This window comes from Diplotaxodon limnothrissa, linkage group LG2 (assembly GCF_057381915.1).
Source record: "Diplotaxodon limnothrissa isolate DT_005_m linkage group LG2, D_limnothrissa_male_GT1.1, whole genome shotgun sequence".
Classification (NCBI taxonomy): domain Eukaryota; kingdom Metazoa; phylum Chordata; class Actinopteri; order Cichliformes; family Cichlidae; genus Diplotaxodon; species Diplotaxodon limnothrissa.
In genome coordinates this window covers 12,784,020-12,802,148 of record NC_140597.1, presented here as the reverse complement: position 1 = coordinate 12,802,148, position 18,129 = coordinate 12,784,020, and the positions used below count along the sequence as shown (strand labels likewise).

At 40.7% G+C, this 18,129-nt stretch overlaps 1 protein-coding gene across 3 annotated transcripts in view; it reads left to right on the top strand.

Annotated features, from left to right (window-relative positions):
• The window catches only part of LOC146638266 (protocadherin-1-like), a 345,805-nt gene that overhangs the window by 110,554 nt on the left and 217,122 nt on the right, over positions 1 to 18,129 (top strand). For all 3 annotated transcript variants that reach the window (XM_085360799.1, XM_085360785.1, XM_085360791.1), the window contains exon 4: positions 4,705 to 4,924. In XM_085360799.1, the coding sequence (XP_085216925.1) occupies positions 4,705 to 4,924 (220 nt within the window). The remainder of the gene's footprint in view (positions 1 to 4,704; positions 4,925 to 18,129) is intronic.

Below are 18,129 nucleotides of genomic sequence, written 5' to 3'. Positions count from 1 at the left end.
GACAGGAATGAAACATTGGCGATGTGTATTTATCTGTAACTTGCTCATCTGAAATATTCTTCACACTGATCTAAAATGTTGCTGTTTGTGCAGAAATTGTTCCTGTTCTTTTGAGTCATGTAAATACCCTGGATTTGGCCTCTACATCAAAAGGTTTTTGCTTAGACACAGCACTGGTTCATCCCTTAGCTGTCTTTTTTTATACTGGAGTGATTCGCAGCTCAGTGTTCAGTGAGTGTTACGTTAAAAAAACAAGAAAGTAATCCCTCTGAAAATGGATTGGACTGAAAATGGTTGACAGAAAACCTGGAGAACTACCGCTCAAGACCACTTTAGAAGACTTCCATGAAAGTTTGGCTCTTTGGAAGCAAAATATAAAGACATGATGAGTGGCTCAAGACATTACTGTATATACACGATCCTCGGCTGAAATCAATTACATCAGTGCTTTTGCTGACGTTATTGTTGTTTTAAGAGTTTACTCTATAGCTAACACATCCCAGTTATAATCTTTAGGGTGTTTGGAGTCTAATGAAATGTAGCTCAGCCCCCAAAGTGGGCTATGGGATAGGTTAAAGCAGCGGTCCCCAACCTTTTTTGCACCATGGACCAGTTTATGTCCGACCAGTTTACGGCCTTTAAGGTGTAGTGGATAAATACAACAAAATAAAACCAATACCGGTACCAAAAAAAGAAGATTTATTCATAGCACAAGGGAGAAGACCAAGGGAAACAGAGTTAACGATAAAAACGATTAAAAAATAACTCTAAAAACTAATAAAAACTCTGAAACAATCAATTTCACATCCGAGCCTCAACTCTCGTGGCCCGGTACAAAACGACTCGCGGACCAGTACCGGTCCGTGGCCCGAGGGTTGGGCACTGCTGGGTTAGAGAAAAGTTTTGTCTTGTCAGTGATGTCGGTACGGTTGGTAATTCAGATAGGAATAAAAGAACCTCACAAGACCTATTTAAGTCTATATTACTCAAGTCAGAGTGACATCAACATAAGGTTAGAAGATTATTTTTATTGTCTAGGTTCATGCCACCATCACAAAAACCCAAAAATCAAATAATTTCATAGGAAGTCTTCCTTGTGGCAGTGTGAATAAGACTGAGAAGATGCAGAGAAACCAAAAATGGATATGGTGACATTTTTAGGTAGAATCTGGCTTTACAAATAGCAGACTCACTGAGCTCCACCATTTCAGGGATTATATTGGGGAAAAAAGACAGCCAGTGTGACTGTACAGATCTGCAGCGAGTCCGGTTATTACTGAGTATTTGAATGTGTTTACCTGGAGAGGAGCCCGTCGCCTGAAGCACCGGGGATCTGGGGCTTTTGATGCCTTGACAGCACACTGTGGCCACACAGTTTAAAGGACAGCTCCACCGCGGGTTGAGTTTTGAACATTTTCCATCATTCTGACATTAATTCAGCCGCTTTTACCTGCCTGCTGAACAATTACACACATTTTCAAATCCTTGTAGTGGAGCCACTCATACTATTTAGAATTCAAACAGCAGAGAAAGTGGCTGGTGAGCTAAAGTCTCTCAACTAAGACGGAAATTAAAAGTGCAATTGGCAGGATTAAGATGCAGTCTGATCGCCGCTTGGTTACTGGTTTGAAACTGGAAGGGAGGACAGTTTGTCAGTCTAAAGTAAGGCAGTGAACCTGTCAGCATCTGCAAGGGGGAAAAAAGCTGCTTAAAAAAGTAGAGATAAAGATTAAAAAAAAACTGTTTCTGCGTGATGAGCACGGATCTGCTGGTTTTACTGGTTCAGGGTCCTGATAGGGGCCAGTTGCCATGGTGACAGAGTATGTGCCAAGCCAGGGATGTTGCTTTTTATCAGCCTGGCTGGTCAGATGCGTGTGATTGAAATGTTTGACCGTGCATTGTGTGCCTTTTTGAATTAGGACAGTTTGTTTGGCAGCACTCGGTGTATTTGCACAATGTGTGTTTGTGTGTGAGCGGTGGCAAGCGTCCCCACAGCGCTATAGGGAGGCTAATTGTATTTTAATTACAAAACCATCAAACGCACAAGTCAGACAGTTACCTTCCACCCCCAGAAAACACACAGTAAATGGAGCAGTTAAGTGTGTGTTCAGCCCGCTGCTTTTATTAATACTGATGTCTCATTACAGACGCCAGTCAGTGGAAGGAAACTTGAGGACGCGCGAGTAGAAAATGCATAACAAAGCAAACGAAACCATTTATTTTATTTAGGTTTAATAATGTGCGGAATGAAACGTAACCCACATATTTTAAATAATCAGTCTTGTATACTTGCAGCCTATATTTTAATAAGCTCTTTGTAGCATCCTGATTCTTTCAGTATTTTATATTTCTTCAGAGGTTGACTCGGGTTTGTGCCCTGCTCCTGTACATCTCTCTATTCCATCTGCTTTTTCTGTAGATGACTCCAGGAGCCGGTTTATTTGTTGCATTCACTGCACTGCCACCTTAACTGCAATGGCCAAAAAAGAACTGGACACATTTTCACCAAGCGTGAAAGCAGAGATGTTTGGGTTAATAGCAGTCGGTCTGTGAGAATCTCAAAGTTATTCACTGGAAAAGCACTTGTCTGAAATTGCTTCTGACTTTGGCTTTTGTGGAGAAATTATGTGAACGTAGCCTTTTAGCAACATCCACAGTCTAGGCCGAGTGTTGTGTGGTGGAAATACATTCGGTGATTTTATTGCACATTCTAGAAATTACTTGCTAGTTTGTTATTTCAATAATCAAAGCGAATTACTTTCTTTTGAATTGTTGTCAGAAAAAATAAACTGAGAACTTTGCCGCGGTGCAGACCAGCACATTTTTTCTTCTGGAGCAGCTAGAGCTGGGCGATAGAACGATAACGATATGTATCGCGATATAACTTTTACTCGATAGAGAAATTAAGCTATCGCGATAGACCTCGCCGCTCTTGTCCTCTTAAAAAATAAAATAAAAATAATAATAAAATAAAAAAAAGGTCAGCCAATCCAAACTAAGTAGCGCAGAGCCGAACCAATCACAGCTGCAGCGTCACGTCGCGTGACTTGTTACGTACAGCACAAGTGCCAAGCCGCACGTGTGTTTGTTTGGGAAGCAGCCAGCGGGTAATGGAGGAAATGAGTGTGCCGACTAGAAAAATCAACCGAGCGTGACCGAAGAGAAAACAGATAATGGTTCCAATGCCGGAGAGATTTTCGAACGGAAGAGCCATAGAAGTTCCGTAGTGTGAAGGTATTTCGGCTATTTCAAGTCTGACAAAAAACAGAGTAGCGTGCACTGTAAATTGTGCCGAAAGCAAGTCTGGAAATACAATAAACTGGTGCATGCGTCACACTGTGCGCCACGTTATTGTTTCGGTGAAATGAATTTCTACAATACTGTTACTGTTAATTCTACTCTCTGCAGTGTTTAAATGCTTACATATACACACAGTTACTGTCCCTCCACACATACGACTCGGTTCTGCTTCTATGCCCCAGCTTTGTTTACTTTTTCCCACCGAGGCTTCTAGACTTCTGATTGGCCAACATTTCTGCACGGTTAGGAATCTAGCGCCACCTGCTGCTTTGGCATGTTCATAGCAGCGTTTTCCTTCATTTCTGCCTTTATGTGTGGACGGGATTATTTTTTAAAACGAAAACGGAAAATCTCAGTTTTCAAAAATACCCGTGTACGTGTGGACGTAGCCTCAGTCTCTGACTGGAAGCGCTAATTCGTCATTCGGCTTTTGTCAGACTAAAGTAACTGTTAAAGCTGTTTGAAAAGCTAAGCTATACAACAAGGAGCGATTGAGAATTTCCTTGTAGTTCTCAGTTTATTTGATATTGACAAAAGTTAGTCAGTTTTGTCTGTTCTTCTGTAAAACAAACTAAGATTTATTTTTAGAATTAATATTTTGTTTCTAAGTGGAATTGACAATTTAGTAGTCTGTTTCGTTTGTTCTATTTTGAAACTTAAACGCTTTAGCGGCTGCCTTTTGTGTAGTTTGCAATATTTGCCTTTATTTATCTGAAAAAGTCTCATGTTCCTTAACTACATCTACCCTGTTGAACTTATTATGGGAAATAAATATTTAAATAAAAACAAGCTGCTGATTATTTCACATTTTACTTGTGAGCAACGGCACATTTAAATCTTACAAATATAGTTATTTGGCTTATATCGTGATAGATATCGTTATCGCCTGAAATGAAAAAAACATATCGTGATATGAAAAAATCTCATATCGCCCAGCTCTAGGAGCAGCCTACAGCAGCACAGAACAGAAAAGACAGATATGAAAAAGTTCATATCTGTTAAAACCTTTATTGGCTACGGCTGCTGAATTTATGTGACGTTACTGAGTGCAATAAACTGGAAACACTTTAATCTCATCAATTGTTCTTTGTTAAAAGGCCGGTTTAGCTTAACGCTAAAGCATTTGCAGATAACATCGCTGAGAAGAGATGATTCAAAGATTTAAAATGTGATGAGATGAAAGTTGACAAGTGTGAGGTGCAGAATCAAAGTAGAACCTGAAGTGAGAATAGAGCAAATGACTGTTTTAAGGTTATTTTTACAGTCCAGCTTCTATTTGATGTCTCTAATCATTTAAGCTGCATCAGATCAAACGGATAAACAACACTAACTTGAAGTGATTCACCTTAAATGTTTCAGAAACGAAACTAACCCTGTCGCTTTCCCTATGTCATCCAATCACAGCTGCCCCACCGTCGAGTGACCTTCTCTACGGCCAATCAGGCGCAGGATCTGCAGGACGCATCCCAGCACAGCTATTACGACAGTGGCTTGGAGGAGTCGGAGACCCCCAGCTCCAAGTCATCATCGGGGCCGCGGATCGGGCCTCTGGCTCTGCCGGAGGACCACTACGAGCGGACCACACCTGACGGCAGCATTGGCGAGATGGAGCACCCGGAGAACGGTAAGACCAGGTGGAGTTTCCCCTCCCTCTACTCCTCTTTTCACCTCCTCCATCCATCCATCAACCCATAGGGAAGCAGAGGCACATTTGCACACACACACATATATATATATATATATATATATATATACACACACAGGCGCACGACTAAAAGCATATCAGCACCGCTGGGTTTCACACACATTATAACTGTTTTCATTACACACACCTCGCTTGCCCTGTATGTCAAAACGCGGCATGTCAGCAGGAATGTTAACGGCGAATATATTTAATCAAATTCCCACAATTCCCTGCGCTGCGCATACCTTCGTTAAAGAGGTGTGTGACCTCACAGCAGCACAACACAATCAATATGCAACATAATCAAGTCCCACGGCTTAACGAATTAACATCCCAATTATGTAAATCATACCGAGTCCAACCCTCTATCAGCTGCATTTATAGATCCGCAGAGGGAGGCTAACAGGGAATAGCTAACACAATATTCTGCGCTCTGACTTCACTAGTTAGCATTTTGTCAACCTGTCATCATGTTAGCATGTTGATTTTTCTTTCTATATACATATATGTCGTCCCTTGTTTATCTTTTACAGAAAACCAGCTCTGAATATCTTCATAGTCCTCACAGGTTGTGAGTGTATCAGTCTGAGCCTGTTAGCTGTAGACTGTTTACTGAAGCTAACGATGTTAGCGTTCCTCCAGCTGAACACGATGTGCTGTAGTGTTTTTATCGTAACTTGTAAAGCACGATGAAATATTTAAAGTGATAAATAAGGGGATCATACTATTCTACATAATGGTAAGCATATTACATCATCACAAAATCAAATAACATCAGGTATGAAAAGTAACGCTGGATGGATTATGTTAACTTGTAATATGCTAACAGCTAAACGTAAACTTGGCACATTGTGACCCACATTATTACCACAGCATCACTGTGTTGACTGTAAGATTTGTACCTTTGACATAGAAACTCTAAACAGAGCTATAAAAATAACTTGATAATACTGACAGGTAGAAACAAACGAAGCAGCATTTATATGTTGTCTCAACTGATCTACTTCCACACTTACACTCATTATTTTTAGTGCACGAGTATGTTCCCATAACCGAGTGCAACTACACAGAGTGCTTTTTGTGACGGAGAACTCTGAACCATCAAAGCGCCACCAGAGTGTGAAGCACTTACCTAGCATGGTCACATCTTAGTTGTGTGGGAGACAGGGAGGGAGGATGTATCATCAACACCTGCTGTTATTCTACTGTTAGCTAGCTAAAAATTGCAGATTTAGCACCGTGCATGTGTTAAACTGTTGCTAAATTCAGTATTACAACTTCCAAGCGTTATAGAAATAGCAGCAGCTTTCACGTCAGTCACAGTCCTCCACAGCAAATTCAGGTAAGTGCATGACTTGACAGTAGTTGGTGTAATGTGTTGTAACTTTCAGGTCTGAAAAATGAAGGCAATTTCTGTGCCGTGGCCATCAGGGGATGGTATCTGTGTTTGCAAAAAGACTTCCAGTCCATAGACCAGTTTGAGGGGTGTATGAGTCCTCGGCCCTGACCTTATTAGATACTTTCTTGTCTTTACTTTTCCTCATTTCGGATCATATTTAATAAAACAATTAGTCCATTTAAAAATTTTGATAATTCCATGTCCCAGAATTGAGGATTACCCAAGCTATGCATGTTCAATATGGAACTCATGCTCATTGGCTTTATGCATAATCCAATGGGTGGGATCACAGTGGTCCATCCAAACATCAACTCTTGAAGCAGTTAGTTAAGGCGCTACCTTGATACTGATGACTGTAAACAGACTTGATGTGCCCTGTTAGCACTAAATGCTAAATAGTTCACAATATTAGCCTCTTTTAGCTTGTATTACCATGATGTTAGCACATTGACTCATCTCAGATTTATATATAAATCAAGTTTGTATGTGGGTACTAATATTTCTGTTCAAGGAAACCTGAGAGTTTTTCTTTTTCAAAATGTTCTAATTTATTTAATTATTTGACTTGTAAACCATCATAAATTCAAATGATGTATATTTTACGTGTACCAGTGATGTTAGCTTTAGCTGTAGCCGCTCATTATGGCAGTTGTGAAAAAATTCAGCACGACTTTCTGAACATACTGAATGAGTCTTTTATGCTTTAACTGTGTTATAATCCAGCAACAAGCAGTGGCATTGCTTATAACATGGCAGCTAGCCATAGTAGGCATTAAAAATCAACACAATTCTTAATCATTCCTCCTGCACCTATTAGAGCACCGCACTTCGCCGTGTTTGATACATGCCGAAGGACAAATTACCGGTCAGATGCAGGCCAAAGCGATAAATGGTGAGCAGAAAAAGTAAAGGAGGATGGAAAAAGTGACTTCATGTTTGGATGAGCTGATTCTGACTTCACCTGCAGGCTGGGGGTGATCATTCTCATTAGCTCTGTACAATACTGTATTTTGGGTGCAGCTACTTTAGTATGGCCATAAAACAAGTCAATTACATAAAATTATGCACATTTACTATCCACAGCCCTGTGTTTCTACTGTGTATTGGAAAAATCTCATTTAGGTTCAATAACATAAACCAATCCATGCATTAAAAAATAGAAAGATTCAAGGAAAAAAAACTTGTTTATCCATATGAAGTAAAAAAAATGCCAAAAGATTAAATAGAATAACAGCATTCTGAGGCTTTCCTGAGAAATGATTACACATCTTTGCTGCTGAGAATCTAATTCCCATCTGATTTTTGCTCCGTGCTTCAGTCCTATATTTCACTGAGATCATGATACACAGTAACTGTTGGTTTTTAGTGTTTAAAGCCCAGTTTCCCTCAGGTATAAATAAAGTGCTTCATTTTATAGACCCAAATTATTCATTAGTCACACATTTAAACACACCACCATCTTTTTTTTAAACTTATGTCACCGTTCATTGTTCTGCTCGGGCTCTCAATGCCTCGTTAACACTTGTGCCAATTAAGCTAACTCAGGTGAAATGTTTGAAACTGGCAAGGAATAAAAAGCGGGGGGAGAGAGAGAGGAGGGGGGGGAGTGAGGTTCAGTTTAAATGCCATCCCCGTCTGCTTTTGTGAGGGCGAGAAGACCAACTCTGGCTCTTTCTCTCTCTCCACCCACAGGTCGTACATATACCATCTGTAAACACAATTATTCACAGCTGCTTGCACGCCCACAGGCTACTGCCACCCAGTGTGTGTGTATGTGTGTGTGTGTGTGTGTGTGTGTGTGTGTGAGAGAGAGAGAGAGATAGCGATAGAGAGCAGGAGAGTGTGTAAGTGGCTCTGTATCTGCTCGTACACAGAGGAATGAGGTCAGGGCGATGTTGTGTGTGAGTTGCAGTGTGCGAGGGGATGATGGTGTTGTACAATCTTCCACTTTGATGGTCAAACATGTTTTAGCTGCAGGTATTTTCCTGAGGAAGTGTGTCTGAGTGTGTGCGCTGCTCTAGCAGAGAGGCCAACAGATTACAGAGGATTAACACACCACTACAGATACACTTTACTCTCGCTCTGTTTCTCTCAGCCCGATTCTAAAACTTCAGCCTCCGTTGCTACGATAAGCCGAGCTCCATACTGATCATTTATTTGAACAAAATCCTTCTTTTTTTCTTATCTTTCCATCTGTGAGTAGATCATCCCCTCGCTCGGCTTTGTCCAGCAAATCTCCGTTCAAAATTCCAGCGATTTTTGTCTGCGGGAATTAGCGCACCACAGATTCAAAACGCAGACTCTGTATATCATATGCAGCTGGACGTAATTAAGGTTCAACATTAAATAGATAATTAGGCAATAATTAGACCAACTGGCAGCACGTAGCACGTGTTTTCCAGATTATGTTTTTTAGGAAGTGACTGAGCATTGGTGCCGGGCCGTACACTTTGTTCTGTGTCCTTAGCAGGCTGTTTTGATGTGTCCTTCTGTTTTCCTGCAGACTCTATCGATCAGTCAGCTGTGTGGCTGATTGCTGATCTCAAGTGCTTCAGACAGATTGATGGAAAGCTGGAGGAAACGACTGTCTGCTCTCAAACATGTTTTCTTTTCAGCGTTTTGTATCATTTGATTACAGTTCTTTTACCCTTGTTAGTTAACTGTCTCTTGTGCTTATACAAATACATTGCTCTTATAGCAGATTACAGAAACATCAAACATATCCTCTGTCTATATGGAACTAGTTGAATTCAAACATGGATTCTGCATAGAAGCATCGCTCCACAGCACATAGTAAAGAGTGGCTCTTACATCACGCATGGCCACGATGGCTCTGAGGGATTGCAGCCTGTCCTTAATGCATCTTGGTTCCTTTTCCTCTTGTCTTTGTAGATGGATTATCCACATATAGTAATATAATCTGGACTTAATCCGCATATAAACTGGATACTCATGACATATGACACTGTTCATCCAGGACTGGGCTCACAGTAGACCATCTGTTCCCTGTGAGCTGTGGTCATTCTGCACCAGAGTGTTAACCTCTAACATCCCAGAAGTCACCGGTGACACATCATGTTCAAGTATGTCTTTGATAAAGCACAGTAAACATGGGTCAGTAACAGTTCACTGAACTTGGGAGGCAGAGCCTTCAGCCTCTTCTGTGGAACCAGCTCCCAGTTTGGATTTGGGAAACAGACACAATCTCTGCTTTTAAGATTAGGCTTTAAACTTTCCTTTTTGATAAAGCATATAGTTAGGGCTGGACCAGGTGACCCTCAATCTGCAGTAGCTTTACTCTGATTACCATGATGTACCTTCACTCACCTTTTTAACTGTATTTGTTTATTCACATTTAATTATTAGTTATTATTAATCTCTGGCTGTATTTGACATAAACGTCTTCCTTCTCTCTCCCCAACCGGTTACGACAGATGGCTGCTCCTCCCTGAGCCTGGTTCTGCTGGAGGTTTCTTCCTGTTAAAAGGGGGGTTTTCCTTCCCACTGTTGCCAAATGCTTGCTCATAGGGTGTTGTTTGGGTTTCCTCTGTATTATTTTAGGGTCTTTACCTTGCAGTATAAATCACCATGAGGCAACAGTTGCTTTATACACGCTCAGTACGTTTCACTGTTTTTATCTGCATTTTTTTCCATTTGTCATCAAATTGGAAAAAGAAAAAACATCTATCTCTTGGTTTCTCTGCTTATCTGATTTAAAACACATACAGAGCTCTTTTTTTAATGTAGTTGAATTACTTTAAACATCATTGATTTTTCTCGATGAGCATGTAAATGGCAATTGAAAAAAAGTAAAAAAAAAAACCCAAAAGCACCAAGAGGCAAACTTGACAGAATACTGCCTGAAGTCTTTTAAAAGCGTTGCAGGACAATGATAAAAATAATTTTAGACTCGTTATCACCACAAGCAATAAGTAAGCAAGTACCTCATCCTATCACACTTGCCCTGCCTCTTGCCTGCTGTGACCAAACGGCCCCACAGACAACACAAACATGCTTTCAAACAGACTGTGGTTTGTTCTGCAGAGCTGAGAGCAGAAACACCGCCCGATGTGGTGAGATCTCAATCATTTCAGTCCTCCTCTTCCTCTTTAATCCCGCTCTCCATCCTGTAAATGGTCAGATAATGGACGTTAATTCCATCAGGCCGTCTTTGCTCTGCTAATGCACCCACTTCCTATGTGTGATGGACGAATGGAAAGAGGAGAAAAAGCAAACTGAGTGAACAGCAGAGGGGAAGGGAAGAGGGTGCAGTTTGTGGGATTTGAATGGATGTGTGTGTTTGTGGTGAGAAGTGGAGAGCGAGAGAGAGAGCGGAGGTAAGAGATAAAAAGGTGGAGATAAAGGAAAGAAAGGCATTAAAAAAAAGCTGGGAAGAAAAGTACAAAGTGAGAGCGAGACGGAGAGAGAGAGGAATCTGCTGCCTGACACTGATATTGCCGGATAAAAAGTGATTTATGAAGTGTGTGTGTGGTGCATTCATCTCTCTAGATGAAACCACATGCAAACATTCTGTATTTGGGTACACACACACACACACACACACACACACACACACACACAGAAACGCTGTCTCTCTCTCTCAGTTATCTCCCTCTCCGTGTCTCTCTCACACACACACACACACACACACACACACACACACACACACACACACACACACACTCACTCTCTCTTTCTCTCTCTCAACCTCTTTAGCTGCTGATTGCATCAGTCTGAGAGCTGTAGTAATCGCTGCACAACACACACTCACACACGAGAGAGAGAGCGAATGTTAGCGAGGTTTTCTATCTTGGCTCTTAATCAGCCACCAGTTTGATTTCCAGATAAAACAGTGAAAACACAGAAAATGTTCAGTATGCAGGGTGACTTCAGCTGCTCCGCTCCACTTCTGTTAACACACGTGTTATGCGTTAGATCAGTCTGAGCTCACGGGGAGAGATCATTTCTATACAAATATGGGAATCTCTTCATGGGATGTGGGCACAAAGCACCGACACGCGGTGTGCACCAGCATGTTTAGCCGAGTTAAACATGCCAAAGTCAGACTTCTGCTCAAGCTTCGTTTATTATTTCAATTCCAGTAATATATGCAAACCTGAACAGATTGGTGAGTAATCTGCAGAAGTGTTTGCAAACTGTTGCTGTGTCCTCTTCCATTTTTTGTGAGTGAACACACACAGAAATGACTTAAAACCAGATAAAAGTCAGATCTTGACGTTTGGCTGTTTGCAACTGTTAACTGGTTGCAGAGTGCATCTTAGATCAGATGACACTTTAAAGTCACTCTGATAAAAGGGTAAAAAGGACAACACAGTCTTGTAAACCTCTGTGGACGATTTGTGCATCTTACACCAAATCCAACTTTGATAAACCTAAACTATGTGCTCCTGCAGCGCTGATACTGTAAGTAAATAAGCGTTTTTAAATGTGAGAAAAACAAGTGATGATTTAGTTTGGCGTTGACATTAAGTGCTTTACCGTAAATGATAAAACAGACAGAAGAAATTGGAAAACTAATTAGCAAAACACCGAATGCAGAATAAATGAAAATGCAAAGACCGAGTCCTCACAGCATTACACAACATACAGTATTTGCTGTCAGCATTGGTGTAGCACTGCTTACTAGTCTGTACTTTATTATTTATTTATGAAGCATGTTTTGCAAACAGCGTTTACACCTTTGAAAGTCTTAACAAATCTTTAATGTGAACAAAAAACGCTGATATTACCTGTCAGTTTTAGTTTTGCGTATTCTTCTGTGTACTGAATGGATTTAATGGATTTTCATTCTAAAACAGCTTTAAAAGCAATCACAGAGTGACTAAATGTGATTTGGCAAAAAGAAGAAAGGGGAAAAAAAAGATTCAAGAAAAGTATACTTAATGTAAAATTGATAAAATATTTTGATTTAAAGAAATGGAGGTGAGTAGAAGAGTTCATGTGTTCACCTTAGTGAAGCTTATCGCCTCCATTTGTCTCCCCCTCCCTCCTCCTGCCCTCCTACAAGAGGCCTCTGCTCTCAGGGATCTTCATTCCCTTCTTTTCTACCCACCACCTCCTCCTCCTCCTCATTCTTCCTCCTCCATCATCTCTCCAGTGGGTAATGATGAGGGGGCCAACAGTCCTCCACAAGTCTGTCAGAAACTCCCAGGACAGAACAGTAGTCTCTGGAAATGCACATTATTTTTAGTTTCTTCTCAAACTTGTGAAGTCTTTATGTCCAAAGGTCCAGAGATTTGCATCAGTACTCAGTGTTCAGCAGCAAAAATAAACTCTTCAGTTTAAGCTCTTTGTGAATATAAAAACGGGGAACTAGGATCACTATTTTGAAACTGACTGTAGGATTAAAGTAAAAGTAAAAAATTATACCGTAAAGAAAATTGCCACAATTAAAAAAAACAAGTACATAAAGTTTAAGAGACCGTTCTACAGGTTTCTTGGAGGTTTGGGTGGGTTTCTTGAGGAGGTGGCAGGATGTTTTGATTAAGGCTCAGAGGTTGAGGGGCTGGAGGGATCATGGTGACTCCATGTTAAAGTTTTAGATTCAAGTGCTCACTAGAGGCGTTTTAGGAGTCATTTAGGATGTCCATGACCCATTAAAGAGGCTTCAAGGTTCAGTCATTGGACTTCTTGGATCACTCGGGAGTTTCTAAGGGTCACTGAGGTGCCATGAGCTGTGTCCTGTTCCTGTTAAACAGTGCTCTCTACTCTCTGTTCTCGTAATGTTGGAAACTCTGGAATTTCCCTTGACAGAAGCACTATAATCCCAGTACCCTTTAACATCATCCTCTGAGAGGTTTACATTTCACCCATAACAGGAGAGAAAGTGATGTAAGTCCCTTCTGCATATCACAAAACCCTGTAAAATACCAAAAAAGGGTACCATTGTTAAATATAGTCCAATGAAATGTTGTATCTAACTTTTCAACCAATGTGAAATTATTAATTCCCCAGCTGTGCAGGGATATTTTTAAAGAGATGAATGTTATCCTGATTATTTACATAATAATAAACTAGAAAATATCCATCATACATGCATTCGTGCTGCATTCATTTAGACTTAAAAATGGCTATTGAAGACATAAACTAATCAGGAACTATCAGCAGTACGGCCTTTTTGTGATAGTTTTATATACAAGCCGATGTATTGTTTTAATGACAGCATTGGTCCCCTGCTGGCCATGAAACAGAGTGCAGGATGCAAAATTGCACTGGCTGCACTTTTCAGTCATGGAAGCTGTGTCCATATAGAGTGCATCCATACTGTTAAATAGAGGTTTTAGGACGTAAGTCATTGAATCATGGAGGATGTTCCAGAACTCGTGTTCTGAGGTTTTATGGTGCTGTGGTGGGAGGCTTGTTTAGGGTTTAAGACATTAAGAATTCATTAAGATGGCTCGGTGGATTAGTGGGGAGGCTACGACAATCCTTCAGGAGGGGGAAAAAAGTTTTTACACAGATCATTGTGTATTTGTAGTGTCGGCGTACGCAACGGCAGCTCATTTACTGTTTTAGCAACTGCTTACTTTGCAAAAAACCCACTTACTGGCTAATCATAGAGATGCTGTTGTATCCACAAACACACAACTTTACTTTCTCTACATGTGCACACTCATTAAAGCATGTAGTGTTACAGCACTCCATACTGAGGAAAGAGACTGCACGTTCAAAGCCTTTCTGCGATGAACACCACGCGCACATGTACAGAGCACATATGCACAGCACACGTGCACACACACACGTGCACATGCACACACAGGCAGATCCAGAGGAGTACATAATGATGTAAGCAGCGGTCCATAGTTTAGAAGTGGGACACTCACTGATGAAACCATGGTCCTGAGGAGGTGTGTGTATTCATGTAGCTTCTTGAGTGCATATCCGTGTGCGTATGTGTGTTTGTCGGTTTCTAAATGTGTGCGTGTTTGTGTGTGTATATATCTGCTCCTCATTAGCCGGTAGATAAAAGGAGTGTGTGGAGCGATAGAAGAGGTGATCCCTCCCTGTGGAACTATACCTCCCATTCTGTTTCTTGTTTGTATCGCAGAGTGTGTTTTGTGTGTGTGTGTGTGTGTGTTTGTGATGCGATGTCAAGAAGCTTTATAGTAACAGGCAGCATTCGTTGGATGCCCTCTCTTGTCCCCAGGGAGGGAGTAAGGGAGGGAGAGGGGGGTGCGGATTTATTTTTCCAGGTCTGTTGTTTATTTGAGCTTATCTGGGGTGGCCGCTGTACACTACACAAGAAGGTGTGTGTTTATGTGTGTGTGTGTTTCTGAGTGTGTGTTTGGCAGTAGCTGTAAATCGGAGCTGGGCCAGCATTCGACTGATGTACAACAGCAAGGATGCTGAGAGCTGCAGCACACGCACACTGTGTCCATGATTGGATTATTTTGCCGGTGTTGTAGTGAGATATAGATACTGCCTCTTTGTGCGTATGTGCTCCCACCATGTTGACTGAACCAGTACTTTTGTGCCAAATTTGGAACCGCCAGACCTCTTTGTATAGATTTCAGGGGTCGTTGGGAAGTTTTAGGGTTACTTAAAAAGGTTCCAGCTGTGGTTTAAGATGTTTGAGAAGTAACTAAAAAGGTTTTGGTCGTCACTGAAAACACAGCACGAGTTTTAGGCATCATTTTAAAGATTTTAGGGGTCTTTGTGATTTATTTTGGGAGGGGGGTGTAAAGGTTTGGGTCACTGAGAGAATTATAAATCTGGCCTTAATGCTAAAGTATGAAGAATGTTTTAGAGACTTAAAATAGCAGTTTGTGGGGGAAAAATGTTCCTGATATAATTTACGCTGTCAGTAGGAGTTGCTTAAAGGTTGCAGGGCTCATGTGTGTATTAAAATCCTTCAGAGGAGCTTCAGTGAATCACTCAAATGTCTCAGTGTTAACTCAAAATGTAATAAAAAGTCCCAAAGTGTCACAGGTACATTTATCAATAATAAAAAAGTTATTGCTGAAGTGCTTTTAAGGGTCAACGTTACAGATGTGCACATAGTTGCATAGAGGTTCTATAGTCCTGATTTCAACTGTTTTCATAGGAGAAGCAAAGCTCAACAACAACTACATACCTGAGGTCACAGAGAATATCGGCTTTGTGCTGAAGTCTCAGTGACCTTCCAGATATTTCATATATGAATACTAAAGATTGCTGGAAGAGCGGGTTCTGAAAGTCAGCCAGACGCAACTGAAATCTGTCTCTTAAAGTTGTTAAAGGCACTAGAGAGGTCTGACTTATTGTGAATTACAGTTAGCAGAGATGTAAAGCATTTGCTGCTACTTTTAGGGTGATTTAGGTGGTTTTCTATGAAAGAGTTCTTAGTTTGTGTTGTGGTGTGGTTACACAGGTGTAATTTAAACCTTCTTGGAGTTTCAGACGGCACATAAGCTTTTAGGAAGTACAGATCCATGGCAGTTTTAGGTATGCACAGTAAATGAGGCAGACTTTTAAAGGTTACTCATAAGGAACTTGAGATCCTTCAAAAGGTTCCAGGTGTCACTGAGGATGGTTGTTAAGACTGACTTAAGTAGACCCAGTGGATTTACAGTATCTTTTAGGAAGAAGGAGAGAATATTGTTAACAATATCATGGCTGTCACGCCAACGTGCTTCCCTAGGAAGACTTTAAATCAGCACGGTAACATTATTAGCATGCAAATGGAAGAAACAAACATTATATTCAACACTTAGTCTTAGCACATGCAGTTCATAACTACATTAATAACACAGTTATAATGTTTAGGGTCATCTATGGAAGTAGATGACTTTACAGATCTACTGGAAGTAACTTTTCTTAACTACATACAATGCAACTTTTGTTGTATTGCAGGTAGTTAAAGGTTCTGGGGTTAACAGTAACAACTACAGGGTAATTCAGAGTATATTACCAGGTCCTAACTAGATGTTACTGGGACTGGTTTCTGGGACATTGTGGGCATTACCAGTATGACCGAAAGTTCATGTAAGACATAGAGAAGATTAGAGGATTTCAGCAAGTTTCAAATACTTCTAAAGAAGAAGAAGAAGTTACTTGATGACTTATTTAATCAAAGTCAAAACGGTACACAAACACATACATGCATGTCTTGTGTGTGTGTTTGATATCTGTGCATAATCAGTGTTGATATTGCAACAGAACAAGCACCACTTTGTTTTCTTTAACATTTTTCTGTCAGGTTTATACATTTATGGGCACACAATAACTCTGTGCTTATCTCCCAGATAACAGTGAATAGGGAGCCTTGAATGAACAATAGGCTTCTGTCTTCTGAAGGTGAACTGTTCACATTTTTCTTAAGTGTCTCTACCTCAGTTATTGGTTTATTTGCTGACATGTAACCTTTAACAAATAGTAGCTTTAGAAGCCACGTGTACTGCTATAATCATGAATATTCAGCACAGTGAACTGCTCTGTATTCTCTTCAGAGTTTGAGTGTCTTCGCTCTTAAACTGCAGCTTGAATAAACTGTCAAACTGTCCTTTCTGTCAGCCCGAGTTTTCTTTATTGGCGTGAAATATAAAAGCACCTGAAATATGAAAGCCCTTCCTGCAGAGGAAAAAAAAAACAAAAAATGGAGAAATGAATACAGTTTTCAGGTGTTCAATAATGAATCATTAGAGTTTTCTGTCTTCTAGCAATGTTTCTAATTACAAATTGTTGAGTTTTATTATATTTCAATGTCCGTTATTAGTTCTGTTTTTGTAGATTAGGTCATATGTAGTCCAGGTTGTTCTGACAGGCAAAAGTTTTAAGAAAAAACTGCCATAATATTAAACAATATTTGAAATAATAATATCCATAATATTCAAAAAGAAATAAATGCCTAAAATGATCATTTCAAAAGTTTAGTTTAGACACGTTACTGAGGCTGAATAGCTCACATGTATGTTTGAGGTTCGGATGTTGTTTGACTGTTTTCTTACTTCTGTTGTAGATTCTTTACCTTACAAAGCAGCTTGAATTGACTGTTGTTCTAATTTGGTGCTATATAAATAAAGCTGAATTGAATAGATGTCTTCTTACTTTTGTCTAAGCCATCATTTGTACACTGAGCTTGAGGCCTAACCTTAGCACAGTTGCATTCCCTGTGGATTTATTTAACTATGCGGCTCTGCTGCAGCTTTTTCAGTTTTCTTGTTTTTGTGAACATTCATAGCTGCATATTTTTATCTTCATCATGTAATTTCCACAGAGTAGCAGTGATATTACTGTCATATTTGCACTGAACTCGGCATCTCAGAAGCTGACACCTATGAGATTATCTCAGAGATCAAAGTCACTGCTCGACTGTCCGCTCTGAACAGGATGCGACTGCCTGCTTCAGCTCCAAGCGAGCTAAAAGCGGCTCCGCTAAAGCTGCCTCCCGCCGTGTCCTGGCTCTGGTTAACCACCTCCGTTGGTGTCGGCAGCTGCTCCTGGTGGGTTCTGCTTGCTTCAAGGCGGAGTCTCCAAGACAGATGGCTGGTCGGCAGGGAGGGCAGCACTGGGCCATGACCCCCGGGAACCTATCCAATGAGAGCGTGGAAGCAGCAGGGGAGTTAGCCACAGGTCTGGTTGCTAGGTTAGTGTTGCATCATGGGAACTAATGAACAGAGGCTGACTAAAGTTTTGTGTGTGGCAAGGTGATGTCAGAGTGTTAATGGGGGAGAGTGCACCAGTTAAACACACTGCATGTCCCTGATGTATCTAACTTTGTTTTTCTGATGTCCTGACCCCCAGTGGG